Source organism: Miscanthus floridulus, chromosome 1 (genome assembly GCF_019320115.1).
Source record: "Miscanthus floridulus cultivar M001 chromosome 1, ASM1932011v1, whole genome shotgun sequence".
NCBI lineage: Eukaryota > Viridiplantae > Streptophyta > Magnoliopsida > Poales > Poaceae > Miscanthus > Miscanthus floridulus.
The window spans coordinates 158,160,060-158,185,379 of record NC_089580.1 but is presented as its reverse complement, the minus strand read 5'-3'; the positions used below and the strand labels follow the sequence as shown (position 1 = coordinate 158,185,379).

Here is a 25,320-nt window from a genome sequence, read left to right as displayed (position 1 = left end):
CTTCGTTCCGGCAGCCCCAGCAGACTTTTCAAACTTCCTCCACACAGTACCATGCACCTCCACAGTAGGTGCAGCCCCAGCAGTCTCAGGCATAGCAGGTCCCACCTCATCAGGGGTTTGGCAACAAGCCTGATGCTTGCTTCAAGTGTGGCAAGGATGGCCACTATGCCTGGGAGTGTCCCCAGAACCAGCCAGCTTAGTCCGCTCAACTGTCAACGAACTCTAGGCTTGTCAGAAGGACCATAATCAAAAAGAAAGTGCCCAGTAGATCCAGCTAGGTGCATTTCACAGATGCTAAGCGGATATTGCGGTAGGAATCGGTGATGGCTAGTATGTTTACCATTGATTCCCATCCAGCCTATGTGTTGTTCGATTCTGGTGCATCACATTCCTTTATGAGTATGGAGTTTGTAGAGCGGCACAACTTACCACTTATGGCTATACCGTATGCCTATAAGATCCGTACTACGGGTTCACAAATGTTCATCAATACCCGAACGGATACAGTAAGCTTGGTATTAGCCACCCACACTTACCGCCTATAGTTCATGGTAATGCCTAGGCAAGGCATTGATGCTATTTTTGGAATGAACTGGTTGCGGATGTATGGTGTAGTATTGGATATGAAGCGGAGGAGTGTGGAGTTACGACTTTCTTCTTCTGAGGATAGGATGTCTCTTATTGTACCCTCAGATCCAGTCTTACCTGTTGCTGCCCATGTTGAAGCCTTTCCTGATCTTACCTCCATTCCGGTAGTATGTGAGTTCCTAAATGTTTTCCCTAAAGATCTTCCTGGGTTGCCACCGGATAGAGAAGTAGAATTCTCTATTGAGCTAGAGCATGGTACTGCCCCTATCTCCAGATGCCCGTACCGCATGGCTCCAAGGGAACTAGCAGAAATGAATAAGCAACTAGAAGAGTTGATGGAAAAAGGTTTCATCCATCCTAGTTCTTCACCGTGGGGTTGCCTGGCTATTTTCGTGAAGAAGAAGGATGATACTCTGTGGATGTGTGTGGATTACCGCCCTTTTAATGCGGTAACAGTTAAGAACAAGTATCCTTTGCCCCACATAGATACTTTATTTGACCAATTAGCTGGTGCGAAGGTGTTCTCGAAGACTGATCTCCGATCAGGCTATCATCAGATCAAGATCAGGCCACATGATATACCAAAGATAGCTTTCTCTACTAGGTATGGGCTGTATGAGTACCTAGTGATGTCTTTTGGTCTCACCAACGTTCCTACCTTCTTCATGTACCTAATGAATTCAGTTTTCATGCTGGAGCTAGACAAATTTGTGGTAGTTTTCATTGATGACATCCTGATCTATTCCAAGAATGATGAAGAGCATGCCCAACACCTTCGGATAGTGCTGGCTCGACTAAGGGAGCACAAGCTGTATGCCAAATTCAGCAAGTGCGAATTTTGGTTAGATCGAGTATAGTTTTTGGGGCATGTGTTGACACCTGAAGGCGTTTCTATAGATTCCAGCAAGGTGCAAGATGTGTTAGATTGGAAATCTCCCAAGTCTATGCACCAGATTCGTCAGTTCCTTAGTCTAGCTAGGTACTATCGGCGTTTCATTCCAGATTTCTCCAAGATAGCATAGCCAATGACCAAGCTGCTCCAAAAAGAAGCCAAGTTTGACTGGACCCTAGCCTATGAAGAAGCTTTCCAAGCTCTAAAGACTCTTCTAACCACTGCTCCTATGTTGGCCCAACTAGATATTGATAGGCCCTTTGATGTATACTGTGATGCCTCGAAGATGGGGTTAGGGTGTGTGCTTATGCAAGATGGGCGTGTGATAGCTTATGCTTCGCGCCAACTAAAAAAGCATGAAGTAAATTACGCCACTCATGATTTAGAGTTGGCTACTATGGTCCACGCTCTAAAGATTTGGAGGCACTATCTATTGGGCAACAAAGTGCATATCTTTACAGATCACAAGAGCCTCAAGTATATTTTCACTAAGTCTGAGCTAAATATGAGGCAAAGGAGATGGTTAGAATTGATAAAGGATTACAACATGAAAGTCCATTATCACCCAGGAAAGGCCAATGTAGTGGCTGATGCTTTGAGCTGAAAGTCACACCAGGTTGATGAAACATCTTTGTCTCTCAACCACGCAGAGATGTTGGCTCATATTGCATTGACCTTAGAATTGTTGGAGCAGATTATTCGGGAGCAAAAGGAAGACCCCGAAGAAATTCTCCACATCAGAAAATTGATGGCCGAAGGGTGTGGCCCTCACTTTAGTGTTGATGAGCATGGAGTGGTGAGATACAAGGATAGACTGGTGGTTCCATCCAATGAAGAGCTAAAAAGGAAGATTTTGAATGAAGCCCACCATTCAAAGTTGTCTATTCATCCTGGCAGCAACAAGATGTATCATGATCCGCGCCACTTAAACTGGTGGTCTAACATGAAGCAGGACATCACCCGGCACGTCGCGGAGTGCGACACTTGTGGTAGAGTTAAGGCAGATCATATGCATACTCTAGGATATTTGCAGCCTTTACCCATTCCTATGTAGAAATGGAAAGATATTTCCATGGATTTTATAGTGGGTTTATCCCACACAACCAATGGTTATAACTCTATCTGGGTCATTGTGGACCGCCTCACCAAGTCTGCTCATTTTATTCCGATGAAGATTTCATATACAGCCAGGAAGTATGTGGAGATATACTTTGATCCGATTGTGACCCTACATGGAGTTCCCCTGACTATCATCTCTGATAGGGGATCAATTTTTGTCTCTCGCTTCTGGGAGCAACTCCAGGAGTGTTTTGGGACTAGTCTTCTCCGCAGTTTAGCTTATCACCCCAGACTGATGGCCAAACAGAAAGGGTGAACTAGGTGCTCAAAAACATGTTGAGAGCTTGTGCCATTTCTTTTCTGGAGAAGTGGGATGAATGCCTGAAGTTAGCTGAATTTTCTTACAATAATAGCTATCAGGAAAGCACCCGCATGGCACCATTTGAAGCTCTATACGGAAGAAAGTGTAGGACACCACTCAACTGGGTTGAAGTGGGAGATCGCGGGTACTTTGGGCCTGAGTTCATCAAAGAGGCTCGAGATCAAGTGAGCATTATTCGGAGTCACTTGAAAGCAGCTCAAAGTCGACAGAAGGCTTATGTCGATAAGCAAAGAAGGCCCTTAGAGTTTGCAGCTGGAGATTATGTGTATCTCAAGGTGTCTCCTATGAGAGGGGTGCATCGGTTTGGTGTCCATGGCAAGCTAGCCCCTCGGTATATGGGTCCGTACAAGGTTCTAGAGCAGTGTGGTCTAGTTGCTTATCGTCTCCAACTACCTGATATTTTATCTACGGTACATAATGTGTTTTATGTCTCACAATTGAAGAAATGTCTGTGGGTTCCTGAAGAAGCTGTAGAAATTGAAGGACTTCCCCTCCAGCCAGATTTGTCTTATGTTGAACACCCTATCAAAATCTTAGATGAGAAAGAACGAGTGACGAGGAATAGTGTGGTAAAGTTTTACAAAGTGCAATGGAAAAATCATTCAGAGGATGAGGCCACGTGGGAATAAGAGAGTTACCTATTGAAGCATTACCCCCACCTCCTCTCTGGTTCTGATAGTTAGTTGATGCGTCGAAATGTATTTCCTATCTCCATCTCACACTAGGCACATAAAATCTTGGGTCAAGATTTTATTTTAGGAGGGTAGATTTGTAACACCCTTGATGTTATATTGTATAGCTTTTTGCTAAAACACTGCATGAACATTTTACTTGTGTGTACATGTATGTAATATAGAGTATAAATCAATTTATGGAACTTGAAACGTTCGTTTGAAACACGAAATTAATGTTACATTGCATGTCACATTGTATCACTTAGTGTCCTAAACGAATTTTGATTAAACAAAAAGGCTATAGAACGCATGCCCGCACGCACCACTGCCCACACCGCACCGCTGTTGCCGCGCTTGGCACGCGACGTGCGTGTACTCGAGCGCTTTGATAGGATTTAGAATTATTTGCTGGTGTTGTACTCGGGTTTCAGGCCTCTTTGAGCCCGTGGCGTGAATGGGCCGAGAATCTTATTGGGCCATCAATTAGCCGAGTAGTACTTTTGAACTAGCTTGTGACTTGTGTATATGTCTGCTTTCACGTTTGCACGAAAGGCCACGCAAAGTTTGTCGTCACGTTGTCTTGGACGGTGGCCAGCCGGCGGCGCCGCGCCAAGGCCAAACCACTAAACTGACCCATCTAGTACGATGTCAGGGCGTCAATTCAAGTTTTCATCATTGCCGGCCGCTTTAAGTTCTGAACGGCGTCGCCTCTGCAAATTTGGCCTCGTAATACTCCACATCTTTCTAATTAACCGTACGCACTGAGAGCCAGTTGCAGCGCCACCAACAACACACTGGTGTGCTCTGTTCGCCGGCGAACACCACCGCACCACACTCGAGCAAGCTAGCAGCCGGCGATGCGTGTTGTTGCTCTTAGCTTGTTGACATCATCCATGTGTCATCCCTACGTCACCCCTATTTTAGGGTCGCTTTCTTGTAGGAAAATAAATCATTGAATACATTAGAAATACGCCATGTGCTCTGTGGAGCAGCGTTCGCGTAGCTGCCTAGGCCAGCTCGCCGTGCTGAGCCACGTCCGCGCAGTCGCCTAGGCCAGCAGCGTCCGCGCCGCCTGCTGGGCCAGCTCGCCGTGCTGGGCCGTGCTTGCGTCCACGCCGCCGCTCTGGGCTACGCCCACGTCTGCGCACGCCGCGCTAGGCCACGCCCGCATCCATGTGGGCCGCTGGCCTCGCCTATGGCCGCGCGTGCACCTCGGCCACGACCGGGCTGTTCGCCCCGTGTTGGGCCACCGCCGCTCCCGCCTGGGCCAGCCGTGCACCGCTCCTGCCTAGGCCGGTTGTGTGCGGGCCGCTCACGCGTGCGCCCCGCCTTGCTGGGCCGAGCCGCGTCACGAGTGGGCCGCTCGTTAGAATTGAGTTTTTTAAATTCCAGTAGAGTATAAATGTTTATTCAATAATAGTTTGAGTTAAACTTTGAAAAATAGTAGTAAATTTTATAGATGTCTAAAAATAGTGAAACCAAGTTTGTTAGGTTCACAGAAATGTCATCTATCTGTTAGTGTAGTTAGATTACAGTTAGATGTGGCAATAGTAGGTTCATAAATTCAAATTAGAAGGCTTAGAATTATGTAGATTAATATTTGTAGAAATTTTTATGGTAAATTGGTGATAGCTATAGCTATAAAAATTTTACAGTAAGCTCACTAGATTATTATGTACTTGCTGTAAATTTTGTAGACTTAGAGTAAGTTGATAAATAGAGTAGCTATCATCCTTGTTTTATCGTATATAGATTAAATCGGTATTAGGAGTAAGAATACTTCTAGTTATTGTGATAATGTATGTCATGCTTCATACTTGTTAGTGGTAACAGTAGGTAGCTTAGCACTTTAGTTGGTAGAACTCACTTAGTAGTTTGATAGATATATTTTTATTTTAAGAGTTGTTGTTATCGTAATACTAAGTGTCGTATCATCATTTCATGCATATAGATCACGAGTTGGTGGAGTTCATACAGGTGGACGAACAGGAGTACAAGGAGGTCATCGAGGAGTACAAGGAGGAGGTCCTCATGCAGGAAGGAGCCTCGGAGCCTGTTGGTGCTGACTTTGCTGACCTGTCGCCTGCCCAAGGCAAGCCCCGGTGCATAACCCTTATTTTAAATGATTATTGAATATATATCTACGATGTGTATTTACGTTACAGGCATTTTATGGAAACTACATGCATAAATATATCTACCTATGAGTCCTACTAGTACAGGTCGAGTAGCTGCTATGCTCAGGATATCGGTAGCATAAGTAACCTGTCGTTACTCAAAGTAGGTGATAAATATGATCACTCGTGATAAAATGATGGAAAGGAAAATGATGACTAGGCAGGGATATGGTTTGGGTACTGGTGGGTGTAAGGGGTTGTGTCCTGCGGCCAACAGGGCATGGCTTGGTTATACTTTTTTCCTGCCTGTGTCGATTAAGGACCGGTCGTTGCATAAGGCATCGTGGGCAAGTCATAGATTTATTGTCCCGAGCGCATACTTGGGTATGGGCGCAGGGAAGACTTGTTGCTCTCTTGTCGTGGATCCGGCTCTTTCTGGACTGACTGATGGGAGGCGGGATGGTGGAGGTCCTTACACCGCACTAAGTCTGGGACTCAAGAGTGGGGGCTTGGAGTCTAAGTTTGGATGGGGACCTGGACACCCAGGACAGGAGGGCAATGGTGTAGTCCTGCTTGTGCCTGGGGTACAAGCGGGGCGTGTGTTTTTGGGGCTCTCAGCTGGGCACATTGATTCGTGAATCGCCGGGCGATCTGGTACGGCTTGTTTCGTGTCTAGCACCGTAGTAAGAACTGAAAGATGAAAGGTGATGAAATAGAACTGATTGCTCAACCCTTGCTTAAAAGTAGAACAGGTGCTTATATAGACTGGATAGATAATAACTTAATATGACTGATAATAATAACAGAAATAAGGACTCACTATTAGCATTGCTTTCTGCTAAAAGAAAACTAGCAAACCATAAAAGCTTATTATATTCCTTGGAGTCGGAAAATTATTTCCATTAGTCAGATAAGTCTTGCGAGTATATTGTGTACTCAGGGTTTATTTACCCCTGTTGCAGGTGGTGCTTGAGAAGTACCGTTGTGTGAAGGATTTTTCTAGTGGGCACAGACGGATCCTCATTCTTATCGCTAGATGTTTATTTTAAATTCTGTTGTTTATCATTCCGCACTTTGACATTTGGTATTGTATTAATGTATTTTTAAGAAACTCTGATGTATGAAATGGACAAGTATTGTAACTCGTTCTAATTATTGGATCATTGGAAAAATGTGGATCTTTCGGTTTTTTCCTTGGGGTGTGCCCGACGGATACCGCCCGCTGTAGCCTGCTTTCGTAGTGCTTAGTGTCTGGTGGTAGACGAGCACCTCCGTAAGCGTGCTATTTTGGACGGTTCTTCCACAATAGGTGTGCTAGCTACTAGCAAAAATTAAAAAGATAGATGTTAGCAAGTGCTAAGAGCTACTAGCTATATATGCCAACATCTAGTATAATTATGACTTGCGATGGCTCTTCTTGTCCAGCATGTGAGTCCTTTCTTCTTTTTCGCTACACAAGGTTTTTGCAAAGAATATTCTTGTCTTTTTGTCAAAAAGACGAGTTTTTCAACACAGCCGTCAAATGCCCACGAGATTTCCAGGTAACCAGCATAAGGAGATTACTACAGGAAAAAAGAAAGGTACGCCTACTCTCACTCCTGTCCGACCATTCAATGCCCTAGAATAGAATAGGCCCAAAATTGCCCTTACATATGACCCCGCTCATCAACCTCCCTCATATAGCCGGAACGAAGCATATGCATGCAGATCACCAAGATTACTTATTTATTACTTGTGTGCTAGACGGAAGGGAATAAATCCGTAGGCCGGGACCGGGAGGTATCACGATGGCCGCGTCCAGGAGAGCAGCGGCTATGCTGTGGCTGGCGGTGGCGATTATTGCCGCGGCCCTGGCGGCGGAGAAGAGCGAGGCGGCGGAGCAGCTGGGGTGCTTCTGCGACTGCATGAAGAACCGGTGCATGACCCTCGGCGCGGGCGCGGACAAGTTCGACTGCGCGGCCGCCTGCACCGGGGGCTGCACGCAGATCGGCCAGCCGGGCCAGCCCAGGGCCGACGACTTTTGCGGTTTCTGATGAGCCGCAGGCTCTTGGGCTTGCAGGTTAGCAGCCCAGTTGGAGGATGCCACGGTACATGAATTCATTCATGTATATCATGTGTGCATGTCCCAAAACAAGCGTCTAAAGCTGATTGTTAATATTTGGTTATTATTACTCCTATATGTCCTATATCATATACAGTGTAGGATTAGATTCTTCTCTCTCACACACACACATGCTAAACACAAAGCCAAGACTAGATTCGGATGTAGGATTTTCGCCCTGTTAGCTTGAGAACAAATCAGCTTCAGCAGCAGAAACCATCAGCCGGCTTATCCCTTGAACTAGACTACTAGCTATATATGGGTACATTCTGGTCGTTTTTTTTTTGAGCGTAGGAGCTAGGAGCATCTTGGGAGTTGCGCTGTGAATGTTATTTTTTGTGGTTTGCAATGAGCCTGATGATCTATTTGTAAAACTAGTATCCCTAGTTCAGGTAGTACATCGCTTTCAATTTTTTGTCACTTTGTATCTGTTGCTTGCACCCTCCACCCCTGCCATTTACATAAAAGAAATTGATACTACAATACAACGACGACCGTTATTTTGTGGGCAGTACAGTGTTAAGAGCCAGAATGTGAGAGGTTGTTAGGCAATTTGCCACAGCTTTTACCATTACCAGGATGTACTACAGACGCAGTCTTTCATAGCAGGGGCAGCAGACCCAGCAGTTTATGGATTTCTTTTAGGCCCCATCTCTGAGGAAAGGTGAAAAAAGTGTACTACTTCCGTTCAGGAAAAACGAGAGCATAATTGAAGCAATTTTCAGACAGCTTAGTGTTGAGAAAAAGAAAATGACGCATGTGCTCCAAAACGGACAAAACTCTATGGGATCATGACCTTACATATTGAATGCGTGCATCATTTTATTTTTATCTAGAACGGGCCCATCTAACTAAAATCTGCATTAATTTTTGAACTAAATTTGAATGCTAGAATTACATATTTTCTGACGGATCGACGGAGCAGTTACCAGCTCGCTTATAACATCCAGATTCCAAGACCAACAAGCGTTTGTCCGGAAATCCGGTGGCTTTCCAGCGCTATGCGAGGGCCTCCGGCGCGGCAACTCGGGTCGGGTTTCGCGGTGCCGAAGGTGGCACGAGAAAGCAACTCGCCCGGCGGCCCTGGCCCTGGCCCCTGGCTGCGTCAGTGCCTGCGTGCGTGCCTCGGTCAGGCGGTCCAGCCTTCACCCGCTGGCCCGCCCGGCTCCGATCAGAATAATAAACAAATCGCCGCGCGTGCTCCCGGACACACTACCGCCCTTGGAATTTGCTCTCAGCTTTTGTTGATCTCTCTCCGGGCGGCCGGGCCCTCATAAGGATTCTCACCAACTTGAGAAGACTCCTTTGTAATTATTGGTTGCCATTGTTGTATATGCTACACTAGTGTTCACAGTGTAGTCTTGTCCTCCGATCAATGGATACCAAGCCAGTAGCTGAGTGATGGAGGGAGCGTAGCGTGGCTGGACGCCCGCATCCTCGTCTTCGTCCGGGGCGAACGGAGGCCGCCGCTCCTTGCCGCAGCACAAGCATTGCGACGTCCGTGAGGAGATAGGGCAGGCGCAGCAGGCCGCCTGTTCTTGGCAGCTGCCGGCCGTTTGGTGCGCGTTGATGTTAGCAATCGGTACATACGAGGAACTGGGAAGAACAGAGGAGGGGATCGGAAGAACCGAGGATATCGTAACCAGGAGTGCTTAATTTAGAACATAAGTTTGTTACAAAATGGTTCGAAGTCTTCTCTGACTCTCTCAGCGTTTCCATTCTGGGTCGGCAATGCGGACACTGGGCCGAGCGGTTCTCTTGGGCCGGGCTTCCACCAGATGGCGCTCCCCAGGTTCAGTTGTGGCTTCATCAGACAGTAACTAGTCCTGAGGATCAGAGCTGCTGGCATTCCCCCCATCTTGAGAAGCGGCTTGCCCCCAAGCCGACGCCCTTGGAAACTTTTGTTTGATGTACTCCGGGGGTTCCCAGGTAGCAAGAGAGGCGGGCATATGCAACCACTCCACCAAAACCTGTTCCACTGGGTGCGGACCAGATGACCAGCGCCACTGCAGAATAAGCAAAGGTACCTGAAACTCAACCAAGTCAGTAGGAAGAGTAGAGCTCACAGTCTGGTTCCCAGCCAAGAGCTTCAACTAGGAAACATGGAACACGGGATGAACTGATGCAGAAGTTGGGAGCTCCAGGCGATAAGCAACTTTCCCGACGCCTTCCAGCACACGATATGGCCCGAAGAACTTGAAAGCCAGTTTTTGATATGCACGCCTGGATACTGATGACTGGATGTAAGGCTGGAGATTGAGGTAGACAAAATCTCCAACTCCAAACTGGCGCTCTGAGCGGAATTTGTCGGCCTGCTTCTTCATGCGTTCCTGGGCGCGCAACAGATGATGCTGAATCAGTCGATGCATCAACTCATGTTCCTCTAACCACTGAGACAGCTCAAGAACCGGATCAGCCGCTGAAACATCCAGACCAATGTGGCACAGAGGATATCCGTAGAGGACCTCAAAAGGCGACCGACCCAAGGCAGAATGAAATGAAGAATTGTACCAGAACTCCGCCAAGGACAGCCACTTACTCCAACGTTGAGAGCATGCTTGAGTAAAACAGCGGAGGTATGTCTCGAGGCACTGGTTTACGCGTTCGGTCTGCCCATCCATCTGGGGATGATATGCAGTGCTCATACAAAGCTCAGTGCCTGCCAGCTGAAACAAAAGCTGCCACAAACCAACTGGTAAATACTCAATCTCTGTCAGAAATGATGGCCTTAGGCATACCATGGAGCTTGAAGATATGATCCATAAAGAGACGAGCCACTGATGCTGCCGAAAACGGGTGCTTCAATGGAATGAAGTGCACGAACTTGGAGAATTTGTCAACAACAACCAAGATGGCATTGGCAGCTTCAGAAAACGACAACCCTTCCACGAAATCGAGGGAGATGACTTCCTAGGAAGCTCTTGGTACGGGCAAGGGTTGGAGAAGACCTAGGTAAGCTGAGCGGTCTGGTTTGGCTTGAGCACAAATAGAGCAGGCTTGAACATGTTTAAGGACAACAGACCGCATACCGGGCCAATAGAATAACTTCTTGAGCTTCTGATAAGTGGCGGGTGCCCCAGAATGGCCGCCCACTGGACTGTTGTGCAAGGCAGAGATAACCTAAACCTGCAGAGCTGAATTGGAGCCCAACCAAACACGATCCTTGTATAGGATGACTCCATTCCGCAGCTGAAACGGTGGTCTAGAAGAACTATCAATGGACAGCTGAGTGAGCACAGTCGTGGCTTCAGAATCAGTAGAGTACCACTACACCAGAACCTCCAACCATGAGTGAACCAGAGACGAGACTGCCAAGAGCTCACATGAATGATCCCGGTGAGATAATGCATCCGCTGCACCATTGTCAGACCCCTTACGATATGCAATCTTGTACCGCAGACCGAGCAGCTTAGTAAATACGTGTTGTTGCCAAGGCGTATGAAGGCTCTGTTCATTTAGATGGGTTAGGCTGTGGTGGTCGGTATGAATAACAAATTCAGACTGAAGAAGATAATGACGCCATTGCTCGACAGCCAATAGTATTGCCAGGTACTCCTTCTCGTACGCAGATAGACCTAGATTGTGCGGTCCCAATGCTTTACTAATAAAGGCCAAAGGGTGGCCGTTCTGAAGTAAAACTACACCCACACCTGTTCTAGACGTGTCGGTCTCAATATGAAATGGTTGAGAGAAATCTGGTAGACCAAGCACAGGGGCAGCACAGAGAGCAGCTTTCAACGCATCAAAAGTCAACTGTTGAAGAGAGGTCCAAATGAACAGTGAATCCTTGTGCAACAGATCAGTCAACGGCTTGGCAATGAGGCTGAAGTGTCTAATAAACTTACGATAGTATCCAGTCAGGTCGAGGAATCCCCTCAAAGCTTTGACATTCATGGGCACTGGCCAAGAAGAAATTGCCTGAATTTTTGCAGGATCTGTAGACAAGCCACGGTCTGACAATACATGGCCCAAATATCCAATCTCGCGCTGCGCAAAGACAGCTTCACTCTCCACTGGTCCTTAGCCAACCACTGAAATACCAGATCAAGATGATGGAGATGTTCCTCATAGGAATGACTGTATACCAAAATATCGTCAAAGAAGACCAATACGAAACACCGGAGGCTGGGCGCTAGAGTTGAATTCATAGCCCCTTAAAAAGTTCCAGGAGCTCCAGTCAAACCAAAGGCCATGACATTGAATTCATATTGGCCGCAATGAGTTTGAAATGCTATCTTAGGTTCTTCTCCAGGCTGCAATAATATCTGATGAAAACCAGCATGGAGATCCAATGTGGAAAACCAGCTAGCAGAGCCAAGTTCATCCATAAGCTCATTGAAAACAGGGACTGGAAATTTAGACTTCGCAGTAATAGCATTAAGCTAGCAAAAATCCACACAGAACCGATATGACCCGCCTTTCCTCTTGACCAAGAGCATGGCTGGAGCTTGGTTTGATGAGGCCCTGAGACAACATCTCATTGACTTGCTTTTCAATTTCGTCCTTCAAACCAAGAGGGTACCGATATGGCTGAATGAACACCGGCTGAGCCCCTGGTATCAGTGGAATGGTGTGATTGCACGACTGGGATGGATGTAGCTCAGTAGGAGGATCTAGAACAGAAGGGTAGCGATCCAATAAGTCATGTATCTCTGGAAGGTAAGATAAGCCAACAGACTGCTGCTCGGTAGAAGCCGAAGTAGCATTAGCAACAGAATGATCCGCTACTTGACAAATATGTAAGAGCATCTTATCAGGCATATCAGCATTGAAGCCCTGTAACAGAATCCACTGTCCCTGATAAGGTATCATCATCCATTTTTGCAACCAATGAACTTGCATCGGGCTAAACTGCTCAAGCCAAGCCATCCCAACTATAAGATCATAAGAGGTCAACTGCAACACCCGAAAATCAGTGACAAAAGTAACCAACTCAATTGTCCAAGGCACTTGCACAAGCAACTGAGAGCTCTGTAACAACCCACAACCAGCTACTCTGACTATACTAGGTACCGGCATCACAGAAACATCAACAAGCTTGGCAGCTAAAGAGACACTGATAAACGAAGCTGAGCTACCAGAATCAATTGACACCGATACTGCATGGGACTGAATAGATCTGGCAAAATAGATAGCACGACCAGACTCCGCTGAACCAAAAGCAGCCTTCGACAGAGCCAATAACAACTGTGCATCAGCAGTATCAGATGATGTAGAATTAGAATCATGCCGCACTTAAAACAAAAGTCCCAGTGCACGCCGGTACGACTTGAGCGCGGACAACCGGCCTTCTGGGGAAGCAGCAACAGCCTGATCGGGCTGTGTAGCGGCCAACTGAGTCTTGTCTTTGGCGCAGTGGTGGCAGCAACTGCAAAGGTTGCCGAGGCTGCACCGAAAAATAAGCCGACGAAGACCGATCACCAGAACGACCCACGCGGGTAGTAGCGCCCGGAGCAACTACTTCCTGTAACAAAGCAAGGGTAGCGGCAGTATCCAAATCTTTTGGCCGTTGCAAAAGAACAACAGACTTAATGTCATGTCTCAAGTCATCAACAAAACGCATAGTGAAGTAGAGCTGATCATGTGTAGTAGAATAGGCTTTAAGCTGATCCACCAACGATGTGAAACGGGTAAGATAATTGGAGACAGTGGTGATTTGTCTGATATGGAAAAGCTGGTGGATCAAGGACTCGTGCTGATCGTGATCGAAACGATCGTGCATCAGTTTGCAGAAGTCAGACCAGGACAACTCGGGAATTTGATGCTCGATAGACTGGTACCAGAGAGAGGCAGGACCGTCAAAGTGCATCTCAGACACGCTAATCCACGTAGACTGCTCAACCTCATACATACGAAAGTGTTTCTCAGCATGAGTTTTCCAACAGCGCGGGTTGTCACCGTCGAAGCGAGGGAAGGGAGCCTTCGGCAAGCGGCCGAGGTGAGAAGAACGGGGTGGATCAGGCGGAGGTGGACGAGGTGGAGGGTGGGTGAACATAGGCCCTGTTTGATACTGTGCTAGAGGTTAGAGTTAGTTTCTAGCTCAGGACTAGCCCTGAACTAACTCTAGTCTAAGAGATGTTTGGATACAAAGGTTAAAATGATAATAAATGTGCTTTCCAAATCATTGGTGCAGGTGAAAGTAGAGAGAAAACAGTGGACCCCACCTCAAATAGCCCCAACTAGCCCAAATAATCATCTCTTTGGAGGATAGTTTTTTAGGGTGGGCTAGTTGCAAATAACCCACTCTAGCCCTCCTGTTTGGCTACTTTAGGGCTAGTTGAGCTCCAACTAGCCCAAACTAGCTCTAACCCATGGATCCAAACAGGGCCATAGCAGGCTGGTAGGTGATACGTGGTGGATCGGGTGGGCGAGGAGGAGGATGGGCGATCATCGCTGGGTGATAGGGTGGCCGAGGTGGATCAGGTGGGTGAGGATGACCTATAACAATGGACTGAAAAACATGGGGTGGGGGATCCAGCAACATACTATTGGCTGGGACAGGGATCCAGGTCGTGTCGACCCTGGATCCCGAATCCTGTGGAGTCGATTCGACGTGGTGCCCTATCACGGGTGGGTTGGCGGTGAGTCCGGCAGAAACTTGCACGGCCGCCTTAGTTGGAGTAGGAAGCAGACCAGACCCGTGTGACATTGTGTCGAACACGTCGCGGTCGCGAGACGACGCCAACGCCTTGGTCGGAGTCGAAAGCAGACCGGGCCCGTGCGACATTGCGTCGAACACGTCGCGGTCGTGGGACTTCTCCAACTTCTTCACGGCGATGCGAACGTCGTCGAGGACGCCATCAACGCTGGGGCACCAGGACGTCAAATCCGTCGTCGTGGCCTCGAGCTGCTTCACGCGATCGTCGCGCTCGACGGAGTTGGGGACGATGCGGAGGGACTCGAGGTGGGAGAGGCACCGGGTGAACTCCGCGTCACGGTCGGTGTAGCTGGCCTCCAAGGTGGCGAGGCGGAACGCCACCGCCGGAGCGCCCAGAGCAAAAGGATCCGCCTCCAGCTTGGCGACAGGGGCGAGCGAGATCGTCGGAGTTGGCGGTGAGCGACTCCTCCAGAACGGTGATGCGGGAGTCGACGGCAGAAGCACGGTCGTTGAGGCCGCGCTCCAGATCCGAGAACCGCCGGTTCCAGCGGTCATCATGTGCATCGAAACGGCGATTGAGGCTCGCCCTTTCATCGAGGAGCAGCTTGAAGTTCGGCTCCATCGCACCTCGCACCCGCTGGAATCGAGTAAAGTGAGGGTGAGGGGAAGGGGCGGGTTCTAGGATTGAGAACCTGAAAGCCGATACCAATTGTTAGCAATCAACTGGTACAGAGGAGGAATTGGGGAAGAACAGAGGAGGGGATCGGGGGAACAGAGAATATCATAACCAGGAGTGCTTGAATTTAGAACGTAGGTTTGTTACAAAATGGTTCGTAGTCCTCTCTTAGGGGTGTTTGTTTTTCTGGAGTAAATTTTAGGCTATGTCATATCAGATGTTTGGATGTTATTTAGGAGAATTAAATATGAGTTAATTATAAAACTAATTACATAGATGGAGACTAATTTACAAGACGAATTTATTAAGCCTAATTAATCCGCCATTAGCACATATTTACTGTAGCACAACATTGTCAAATCATGGACTAATTAGACTTAAAAAATTCGTCTCGCAAATTAGCCACAATCTATGCATTTAGTTATTTTTTTCGTCTATATTTAATACTTCATGCATGTATCCAAACATTCGATGAGATAGGGACTAAAATTTTCCGATAAGAACCAAACACCCCTGACTCTCTCAGCTACTACATATACTCAGCGTTTTCATTCTGGGCCGGCAATGCGGATACTGGGTCCGAGCGGTTCTCTTGAGCCGGCTTCCACCAGATGGTGCTCCCCAGGTTCAGCCGTGGCTTCATCACACAGTAGCTGGTCTCGAGGATCAGAGTTGCCGACAGTTGATGCTGCCAAAAAGGTGCGAGCTTTACGAGCTCCTCCTCTCGTCCTGCGTAGCTACTACTACTGGTTTCTTGACGCGAGTTTGTTTGTTTTTTTTGGTGTGTGGGTTGGCCGGTTGGGATGGGACTATTCTTTTTCTGGCGCTGGTATAAATGCGGGGCGAAATCGATCTCTTCGTCCGGTGCGGAGGATCCGCTTTCCTGGCGTTCATTGATGGAGGATTAATGCCACTGCCAACTCGCTTCGTTCAGTAGAGTAGTAGTACTGCAGCTGCTTCGGTAGTTGGGAGGACAGGAGAGCCCAATTTTTTACAATTTAATTTTTTTTTTTAAAAATGCGTTTGTTTCTCTAAAAGACGTAAACTTATCTTTAAACTCTGAGGTCGATGTCAGAACTCATAGCTTCAAGGTAACACATCTCGGCGCCACAGATCTTGGCTTCGAGGTGCCTGGCCGTGCACAGCAGGGCATCCTAGGTGACGTTGACGTGGCCGGTACCTCGGAGCCACAGATTTTGGCTCAGATCTCAGCTCCGAGCTCGACGCCAAGATCTGTGGCTCCGACCTCGGAGCCGTGGATCTCGGCTCCGAGCTGGCTAGCCAGTGGCCCTCTCCTGGATTAGTTTTTTTTGCTGAACTGATTTACAAATTCTAGAAATAATTTGCACATATGGTTTGTGTAAATATGCTCTACTAGTGTAGATCGATTTAAACGCGTAGTTTTTAAGTGATGTCAGTAAAAATTGAACTTTCACACTAGTACAAATCAAAAAGTGCCATGAGTAAAAATATTTTCTATACTAATGTACTTTTTATAATAAAATGTTTATAAAAATAACAAATATTTTTTTTATGAAATTAACTTTTGAGATTATTATATTATTAGTATCATCTTCAAATATCTAAATTAAACACACACAATGTATTAGGCTCTGGCTCCTAACATGTATATCGCTGTTGTTTACTGTAGGCTAATCCGCTAATGTAGCGGAAAGAAAAACGGCTCTAGCTTCTCTAAAAATAAAGTAGAAAATGGAGGAGCCTGAGTATGCGCATATTTGAGGCTTTTTGGGCTTCGTCACAGTACTGCTACAGTACAGTAGGGGAACCGCGCATGAATACGAACTTAGCCCGCGTGGTCGTGTTATAGAACTGATCAAAATAGGTGGTGTAAGCCACCTTTTGATGGGTATTCCTACACCTGTTTTTGGTACGGATATGGTGTGTGCGCTCTAAAAATAATTTCCGACGCTGATCTTAGTTAAAAGGTTCATTTAGACATCTAACTATACATGTGTGTTACTTCTGTATATCTTAACGAGTTTACCTTTCCATCTTGAATATTATAGACCTATATTTTAATAAAATGATAGTCAATGCTTTTGGTGACGACAATTATATTGTTTTACAGCTTGCTCTTCAAATTCATCCTTTCTTAATGTGTTGTCTAAACATTGTAAATGGTAAGGGATCACATCACGAAGCCGTTGATTTGTTTGTTTTCGTGAGTGCGCAAGGGAGCAGGCAACTGGATCAGTTAGCGCTAGATGATGAGCGGTATCTGCATTCTATGGATCCGTAATGATTCACGCTATTATCCATTATGGACTATGTGAATCAAACAGCAAGAAGCGCAATTAGATTGCATCAAACCAAGCAGCACGTTAATTTCATAAATAATGATTCTTGAGCCGCATGTTGTCTTCACATTGGCCTTACAAGTGCCATCCTTCGACATCAAACTGAACCATTGCGGTTTGGTCATGGGTTTTGAATCCATGCTCGATGCCAGGATCCAGGGCTCCGAGCTCGGAGTCAAGATCCACGGCTCCGAGGTTGGAGCTGGTGTCGAGCTCGGAGCCAAGATCTGTGGCTTCGAGGTACCGGCCACGTCAACACCACCTAGGATGTCCTGCTGTGCATGGCCAGGCACCTTAGAGCCAAGATATGTGGCGCCGAGACGTGTTACCTCAGAGCCATGAGTCCTAGCGCCGACCCCCAGGATCCAAAGATGAATTTACGTCTCCCGTAATCTTTTTTTTTTAAATAATCAAATTATAAAAAAATGGGGACTGGAGAGCCTCTGCGAGTCTTTGCCCCGTCCTCACTAGATGACCAGACCCACCGCTCAATTTCTTGTTCCATTTATATTACATTACACCTATAGATGGCCAACGGGCGCCGGCGTGCTTGCCCTGGAGGTGGGGCCGCGTGGGGAGGCATGGAGGATGCGGACGCCGTGCGCGGGAGGGAGTTCAGAGACGACAGCCGCGCGCTTGAATCTGGCCACGGACACCGCGTGCGAGAGGGAGACGGCGGCCACGCGCGAGGGAGGCACCGCCGCGTGCGGGGAACAGGCGAGCGAGAGGGAAGCGCGAGCTGCGAGTCTGCGAGGTGAGAAGGGGAGAAGCCGAGGAGGCGAGTGGGCAACCGAGTGCGGCGCTGCTGCCTGCTAGTGTTGGGATTGGGAGGGGGCTGCGCGGGAGGGGTGAGAGAGTGAGAGGGTGTGGGAGTTAGGGTTAGCCTGTTGAGGTCTTAGCAGGCCATGTCGCCACCGGGGCAACCCTTGTGGACCGGGCCGTGCCGTGCCGCCCGCCGTACTTGAGCAACGGCCCAAGCACAGCCCTATGTATCAGGCTGGTCCGGCCTAGGCCCGCTGCTTACCGGGCCGTGCCATGCTTGTGTCGGGCTAAAATATCGTGCTTCGGGCCGGGCCGTCGTGCCCCGGGCATTATGGACATTTGTGGTTTGTAGTTGTAGCAGTCCAGCTTCCGAGAAGAGGAGCCTCGCTCTCACGGGAGTCTCGCAAGGTGATGTTTCTGTTTCTATGCTGTCTGGTACTTATCGTTATTATCTACAGCAAAAAGGAGCTGGGAGTTCGTGCTTTCCCTTTCTTCAGCTGGTTAGATTTTACTTACAGTGTTATGCGCTTATATTTGTAGATACTCCTACAATACAAACCTGCAAGAAGGTATGGGCAGATGCTCCCCTGTTATTCTTGTGTTTGTGGCCTTGTGGGGGTATTTGGTTGGTTAGCGTCAGTTCCTTGTGGCGTGAGGATTCCTGGGTCCTGGCCCATCCAATCCTTGCCATATCAAGCAGATGCTCTCACGGGGATTGCATTGTTTGGAATTGGACCTACCACGAAACAGAGCAATTCACGAGCTATAGCTTCGGAGCAGTTATGTACTACTAGTAGAACATGGATGACGACGAGCCCCTTGATTGCATTCATTAGCGATAACTACGGCCGTGTTCTCAGCCAGGAGCAGGTCACTCTCATCTCATGGTCATGGGGGTGTACTAGAAGAATTCAACTCTCGTTTCTTCATCCAGGATCGTCAGGGGATGAACTGCTATGAAACGACGCCTTTTACATGGCTCCGGCCGGTGGCACGCGTGTCTTCAAAAGTGGGCGAGAGCCGAGAGGGAAGGGAGGGAGATCACATGCATTTGTCCGTAGTTTCACATGGCGTGCTCCTCCTCGACTCTGCTCCCCAAACGCATTCGGTGCCTTTTTTCCCCGATTGCATCAACACCACACCTTGAATTTGCACATCTACATCCGTGGGTATAACGAGATAGCAATTTCGATGTGACCGAGGGAGAGTTTTTTTTTTTTGTTCTTGGCCGGCTCGTCTCCCTTTCCCTGCAACTCGGATCTAGCTGTGCCGTGGTGTGCTGTGTTGCTACTCGGTAGAAGCAACAGCAGTAGCAGTGAGTAGTCCACAGCTCTAAGAACACGTGGCCGTCCTTCCCTGGCCTCTCCCTATCGGTAACGCAGACGCAGGGGCGGGGGAGGGCTCCACCGGCTTTAACCATGGCATGTGTCTTTTGCCTAGTCTGGTCGGCTGGTCCCTCTGCTCTATCCCCCTTGAGGGCTGAGGCTGTTGAGTTGAGCTCATACCTCAATTTCTCCTTGCAGTGTTTTTTCTTGGTTTCTGAGGTATTTTCCCCCTTTCTTCCTTGTTCCTTCCCAGTAGATTCTTCATTACTTGGGGATTTGGAGCAACGGCAGTGTTTTGAAGCTGGTGTGTTTGTTGAATGGTGCGGAAATAAAGCCAGTGTTATGTGTGAAGGCTAAGCTCCCGCCGAGCGCGCGATGGATCTTGAGTTCGGGAGGGGCCTGAGATCCCCAAAGGTACGTGTGTTTCGCAGTCTAGCAGCATGTTGGTGAGATGGAGTGAGCAATGCTTGCTGAATTACTAGCTGTTTGTTTGGGTTTTCTTGCAGAGGGACTCATGGAAGACCACCTTGCTGCTGGCGTACCAGAGCTTGGGGGTGGTCTATGGAGACCTCAGCATATCTCCGCTGTACGTGTACTCGAGCACCTTCGCCGAGGACATCCAGCACTCGGACACGAACGACGAGATCTTTGGCGTGCTCTCCTTCGTGTTCTGGACGCTCACCTTGATCCCTCTCATCAAGTACGTCTCCGTTGTCCTACGAGCTGACGACAATGGCGAGGGTATGCGTGAAAAAAACTAGCAGTATCTCTCACTTGCTGCGCAGGCTTTTTGCTCGCGAAAGAGTTTTAAGTTTATATGGTTTTGCAATTCTGCAGGAGGAACGTTTGCCCTGTACTCTCTGATTTGCAGGCACGCCAATGTGAGCCTTCTCCCGAACCGGCAGATTGCTGATGAGGAGCTTTCCACCTATAAACTGGAATGCCCTCCTGAAATAACCGACAAGTCCCGTATCAAAGTGTTGCTTGAGAAGCACAGGAAGCTGCGCGTTGCTCTACTGATCATGGTTATGATTGGCACATGCATGGTTATCGGGGACGGCGTTCTCACACCAGCTATATCTGGTATCCTCAGATCAGCTTTCTTTTCCTTAGCCCAATTGGGTTTCTTTTCTTCAGATTGAAATACTGATAGCTGGTTCCTTACTGTGGTTTTCTGAAAACATGTCACAGTGTTCTCAGCAGTTTCAGGCCTTGAGTTTTCACTGTCCAAGGATCACCGTGAATGTGAGTTATCCTAGAAAACTTTCAAATTGAATTCATTTCCTCTTTGCTATGTTTGCTAGACAGTTTCACATTCCGAAGAGTTGACTATTAGCACAGGGACATCTGTCAAAATGCTGGCCTATGTTGTCATTGGCTTCCTTCCCCACATTAGTACTGAACATTCTTATCTGGTAATTGGGCATCTATTGGCCATAGCCGATTAGTCTTGAAGTACCTCCAGGACCTTCTAGGTTGAGATTCCTATTCCAACTGCGGGCATTGGTTCGCACAAAGGATTGCATTGGCTGTCTTGTTTTGTTGTATGAGTTTTCCATCTTATCTTGGTTGAAGAAGGCGCTATAATAGTTGACTGCCTTTTGGCAATGCTGTGTTCATGAATTCAGTTTTGAGAGAAAAAAACGATACATTCTTATGGGAATTAATTTGACAGCAGCTATACCATAATGAAAGCAATCATCGGAATCACTAGTTTTTCTCCCCAATGCAAAGTAAAATTCCAATAGCATCTTTTACTATCTCCAAATGTCAACAAAACAATCTTGTGAACTCTGAAGTCTGAACACTTGAGGGTGAAAAATCAAAATGGTGACTTTTCTAATAAATTGTCTTGCTATGGTATTTCACCTTTTCCCAGTTTAAAACCTCATTGTTTGGCCATACTGATTTATTTCTTCTACATGCAGATGCTGTCATTCCAATAACCTGTGTCATATTAGCATTCCTATTTGCCCTCCAGCACTATGGTACACACAGGGTTGGATTTCTCTTTGCCCCGATAGTTCTAGCCTGGCTATTCTGCATGAGTGCTCTTGGCCTTTATAATATCATCCACTGGAATCCTCACATCTACAAGGCTCTAAATCCTTCTCATATGTTCAAGTTCTTAAAAAAGACTAGAAAGTATGGTTGGATGTCACTTGGTGGAATCTTGCTCTGCATGACAGGTAAACTATGGAATGCCTCTAAATATCGTGTCAGAATCCTTATTATATGTTTCATTCTGTTTGAATGGATTCTCTCGTTTGTATCAATAATTAAATAAAAGAAGTGGGCTAATGTCTAGCATTCTAATGCTGCAGGATCGGAAGCAATGTTCGCAGATCTTGGACACTTCTCATACAGTGCAATCCAGGTAACTTCTTGACCTGCATGAGAATTCATATAATATTTCTATGTTAAATTATTGTGCAGATCGTCTAGCTTTACACTACTGTGCAGCTTGCTTTCACTTGTCTAGTCTACCCCGCACTGATTTTGGCATACATGGGTCAAGCTGCTTACTTATCAAAACATCATGACTTTTACTCTAGTTCAAAAGTTGGATTTTACATCGCAGTTCCAGGTATGCTTTGTGGCTCTTGTATTTTCATAAATATTCCATGTGTAATTTGAGTTTTGCTCGTTTAACGGAAACAAAAAAAAAATCTTGGTTACATATTTATGTCAATCATCATATGGGAAGCACTTTTGACAGCTTGATTAATAATTTGGAAAAGGTTCCGTAGGAGCCTGCCCCATCCTGTTGCATGAAAAAAATTAGAAAATGTTCTGGCTAAATCTACTGCACATCCTGAATTCTATTCCACGCTTATGGAATCTTCAATAGTTTTCTGTTTGAAGGTTTATATAATATAATTTCTATTTATAAGACAGGACAGGAGATTCTAAAGGTCAATTTTATCTTGCTTTATGCAGTCTAGATAGCAACTATTATGCATGTCCATGATCGATCCATTGTATACTTCATAGGAAGTTACTGATGACTGATACTCTTCTAATAATTTCTTATCTCTTAGAAATTCAATACCAGTCGAATTCATGTGAAGTTTTCTTTGATGCAAACTTCAGATAAGATCAGATGGCCAGTGCTTATATTGGCAATTTTGGCTTCGGTAGTCGGAAGTCAAGCAATCATCAGCGGAACATTCTCAATCATCAACCAGAGCCAGTCCCTGAGCTGCTTCCCTCGAGTAAAAGTTGTACACACATCTGAGAAAATTCATGGCCAAATATACATTCCTGAGATCAATTGGTTGCTTATGATCCTTTGCATTGCTGTGACCGTTGGATTTAGGGATACAAAACACATGGGAAATGCATCTGGTAAGATAAACTACTTGACACTAGCTATTACACAGTGTCCGATTATTTTGGCTTCTTGATTATTTTGCTATTATCACAGTGTCAGATTATCCTTGATGACGATCGCATGTCCGCAGGTTTGGCTGTGATCACAGTGATGCTGGTGACCACGTTCCTGACATCCTTGGTGATCGTTCTGTGCTGGCACAGGCCACCGCTGCTGGCACTGGCTTTCCTCCTGTTCTTTGGATCCATCGAGGCGCTCTACTTCTCTGCGTCCCTGATTAAGTTCCTGGAAGGCGCGTGGCTGCCCATCCTCCTGGCGCTGATCCTGATGGCCGTCATGCTCATCTGGCACTACACGACCATCAAGAAGTACGAGTTCGACCTGCACAACAAGGTGACCCTGGAGTGGCTCCTCGCCCTCGGCGACAAGCTGGGCATGGTCCGCGTCCCCGGCATCGGCCTCGTGTACACGGACCTGACGTCGGGCGTCCCGGCCAACTTCTCCCGGTTCGTGACCAACCTCCCGGCGTTCCACCAGGTGCTCGTGTTCGTGTGCGTCAAGTCGGTGCCGGTGCCGTACGTGTTCCCGGCGGAGCGGTACCTCATCGGGCGCGTCGGCCCGCCGGGCCACCGCTCGTACCGGTGCATCGTGCGCTACGGCTACCGCGACGTGCACCAGGACGTGGACTCGTTCGAGACGGAGCTCGTGGAGACCCTGGCCACGTTCATAAAGCTGGACGCCTCGTACCGCTGCAGCGAGGCCAGCGAGCAGGAGCTGGAGCTGGAGCCCGGCGAGCGGGAGCGGCGGCTGACCGTGATCGCGAGCAACCCGCTCCAGCGCCGCGCCAGCTACGACCTCCAGGACAGCATGAAGCACTCGGCAGCGTCCACCGTGGAGATGCGCGCCACGGCCACCGCCGCCTCCGCTGACGACGACGACGACAGCCTGAGCCCCGGGCGCGCGGAGATCAGCTCGGCGGCAGCGGGGCCGAATCAGGTGCGGTTCTTCACCGACAGCCACGTGGCGAGCCCGGAGTTCGCGGACAACAAGCAGGTGGCGGAGGAGCTGGAGGCGCTGGCGGCGGCCCGGGAGTGCGGCACGGCGTTCATCCTGGGGCACTCGCACGTGCAGTGCAAGCCCGGCTCGTCGGTGCTGAAGCGGCTGGCGGTGGACGTCGGGTACAACTTCCTGCGGCGCAACTGCCGCGGCCCGGACGTGGCGCTGCGCGTGCCCCCGGCGTCGCTGCTGGAGGTCGGCATGGTGTACGTGCTTTGATGGATTGGAGGCTGGGACGACACGCCTTGTTTTTTTGCTGAACATCTGATGATACAGTAAACACGACTGTTTTCAGTTTTCCCTGTAACATAATGAGGCCGTTCTGTGTAGTTTAACCTGTGTTCATCTCGGTGTTGTAACGCACCACCACCATGCATGAAAACGGATCGGCTTGCACCTGGATATTTTATATATATATATATATTGAGTAGCTAGTTACAAAATAAGTTATTCTGTAGCCACATCTATTTACGATAATTTTATATATTAATTTACGATAATGTCAATATATATTTACTATAGTATAACACATGAAGATATTTACCATAACGTTATAGTAAACCACTTAGTATGAAGTTACTATAATCTCGTAAATTAACATAGTAATTATCGTAACTCAAAGTAGCTATAGAATAAGTTATTAGTAGTATATATACATATATATATATATATATATATATATATATATATATATATATATATATGTGTGTGTGTGTGTGTGTGTGTGTGTGTGGAGTATATCGAGAAATAGTAATGCTGAATCGCCCGGCAGTTTAGGCCCTTCTCATGCGAGTTTGCACACACCATCATTCTGTGAATGTAATTTGCTTTGAATTTTCTGTCAGCTCGCCAGTTCGCGGCAACGACTTTTTTCATAGAAAGATGACCTCAAGTCATCCTTAAAACGGACAGACTGTAGATAACATTGATTTTTAAAATTAGCTAGCCAGGCATTCGGACTCGGTTGTCGCCTCTAAAAGACCTTGTCATTGTATATCTTCCACAATTCCCACGCCGCTATCAACGTAGCTTCTGTGGAGAAGGGCAGGTTATGCGCCAAACTTCCTTGCACCAATCTATCCATGAGTTGCAACAAGTCATCCCAAACGAAGTTGAGAGTCGCCCAGCATTCCTGTGCAAATGGATAGTCAAAAAACAAATGCTTTGTCTCCTCTTCCCCATCATTACACATGACGCAAAAAATACTGTTTTGAATGTTCAGATGCCTTCTCCTCAACATCGACTTGGTGTTCAACCGGTCCACTAGAATTATCTAAGCAAAGAACTTGATGCGCGGGGTGCATTTCGATTTCCAGACCGACTTGAAGATCGGATGGGCTTGCACATTGCTGAAAATGTGAGAGTAGAAGCGTCTTGAAGTATATTTGTTACCCTAGATAGGCACCCACTGATCAATAGTAGTGTCATCATATGG

General features: G+C 47.4%; 2 protein-coding genes across 3 annotated transcripts; both read left to right on the top strand.

Moving 5' to 3' along the window:
* The first annotated feature begins 7,419 nt into the window (after positions 1 to 7,419).
* On the top strand, positions 7,420 to 8,473 carry LOC136499504 (uncharacterized). Its single transcript, XM_066495135.1, has one exon. It carries the CDS (start codon positions 7,500 to 7,502, stop codon positions 7,743 to 7,745), a length of 246 nt encoding a protein of 81 aa, XP_066351232.1. The 5' UTR covers positions 7,420 to 7,499; the 3' UTR covers positions 7,746 to 8,473.
* Positions 8,474 to 19,598: 11,125 nt separating this feature from the next.
* Positions 19,599 to 24,331, top strand: LOC136545065 (putative potassium transporter 8). 2 transcript variants are annotated; one of them, XM_066537119.1, is made up of 10 exons: positions 19,599 to 19,714; positions 19,830 to 19,909; positions 20,002 to 20,236; positions 20,333 to 20,578; positions 20,687 to 20,740; positions 21,424 to 21,684; positions 21,820 to 21,872; positions 21,959 to 22,082; positions 22,589 to 22,843; positions 22,960 to 24,331. In XM_066537119.1, exons 2-10 carry the CDS (start codon positions 19,871 to 19,873, stop codon positions 24,102 to 24,104), a joined length of 2,412 nt encoding a protein of 803 aa, XP_066393216.1. In that variant the 5' UTR covers positions 19,599 to 19,714; positions 19,830 to 19,870; the 3' UTR covers positions 24,105 to 24,331. The 2 variants fall into 2 exon arrangements, with proteins under 2 accessions (XP_066393216.1, XP_066393211.1); XM_066537114.1 differs by having other exon boundaries at positions 19,648 to 19,662; positions 19,752 to 19,909.
* The last annotated feature ends 989 nt before the right edge of the window (positions 24,332 to 25,320 follow it).

Coding starts and splice junctions, on each gene's coding strand:
- LOC136499504 (XM_066495135.1), top strand. CDS start 7,500: ATGGCCGCGTCCAGGAGAGCAGCGGCTATGCTGTGGCTGGCGGTGGCG.
- LOC136545065 (XM_066537119.1), top strand. CDS start 19,871: ATGGATCTTGAGTTCGGGAGGGGCCTGAGATCCCCAAAG. Junction 19,910..20,001: donor GGGGCCTGAGATCCCCAAAG/GTACGTGTGTTT, acceptor GTTTTCTTGCAG/AGGGACTCATGGAAGACCAC. Junction 20,237..20,332: donor AGCTGACGACAATGGCGAGG/GTATGCGTGAAA, acceptor GCAATTCTGCAG/GAGGAACGTTTGCCCTGTAC.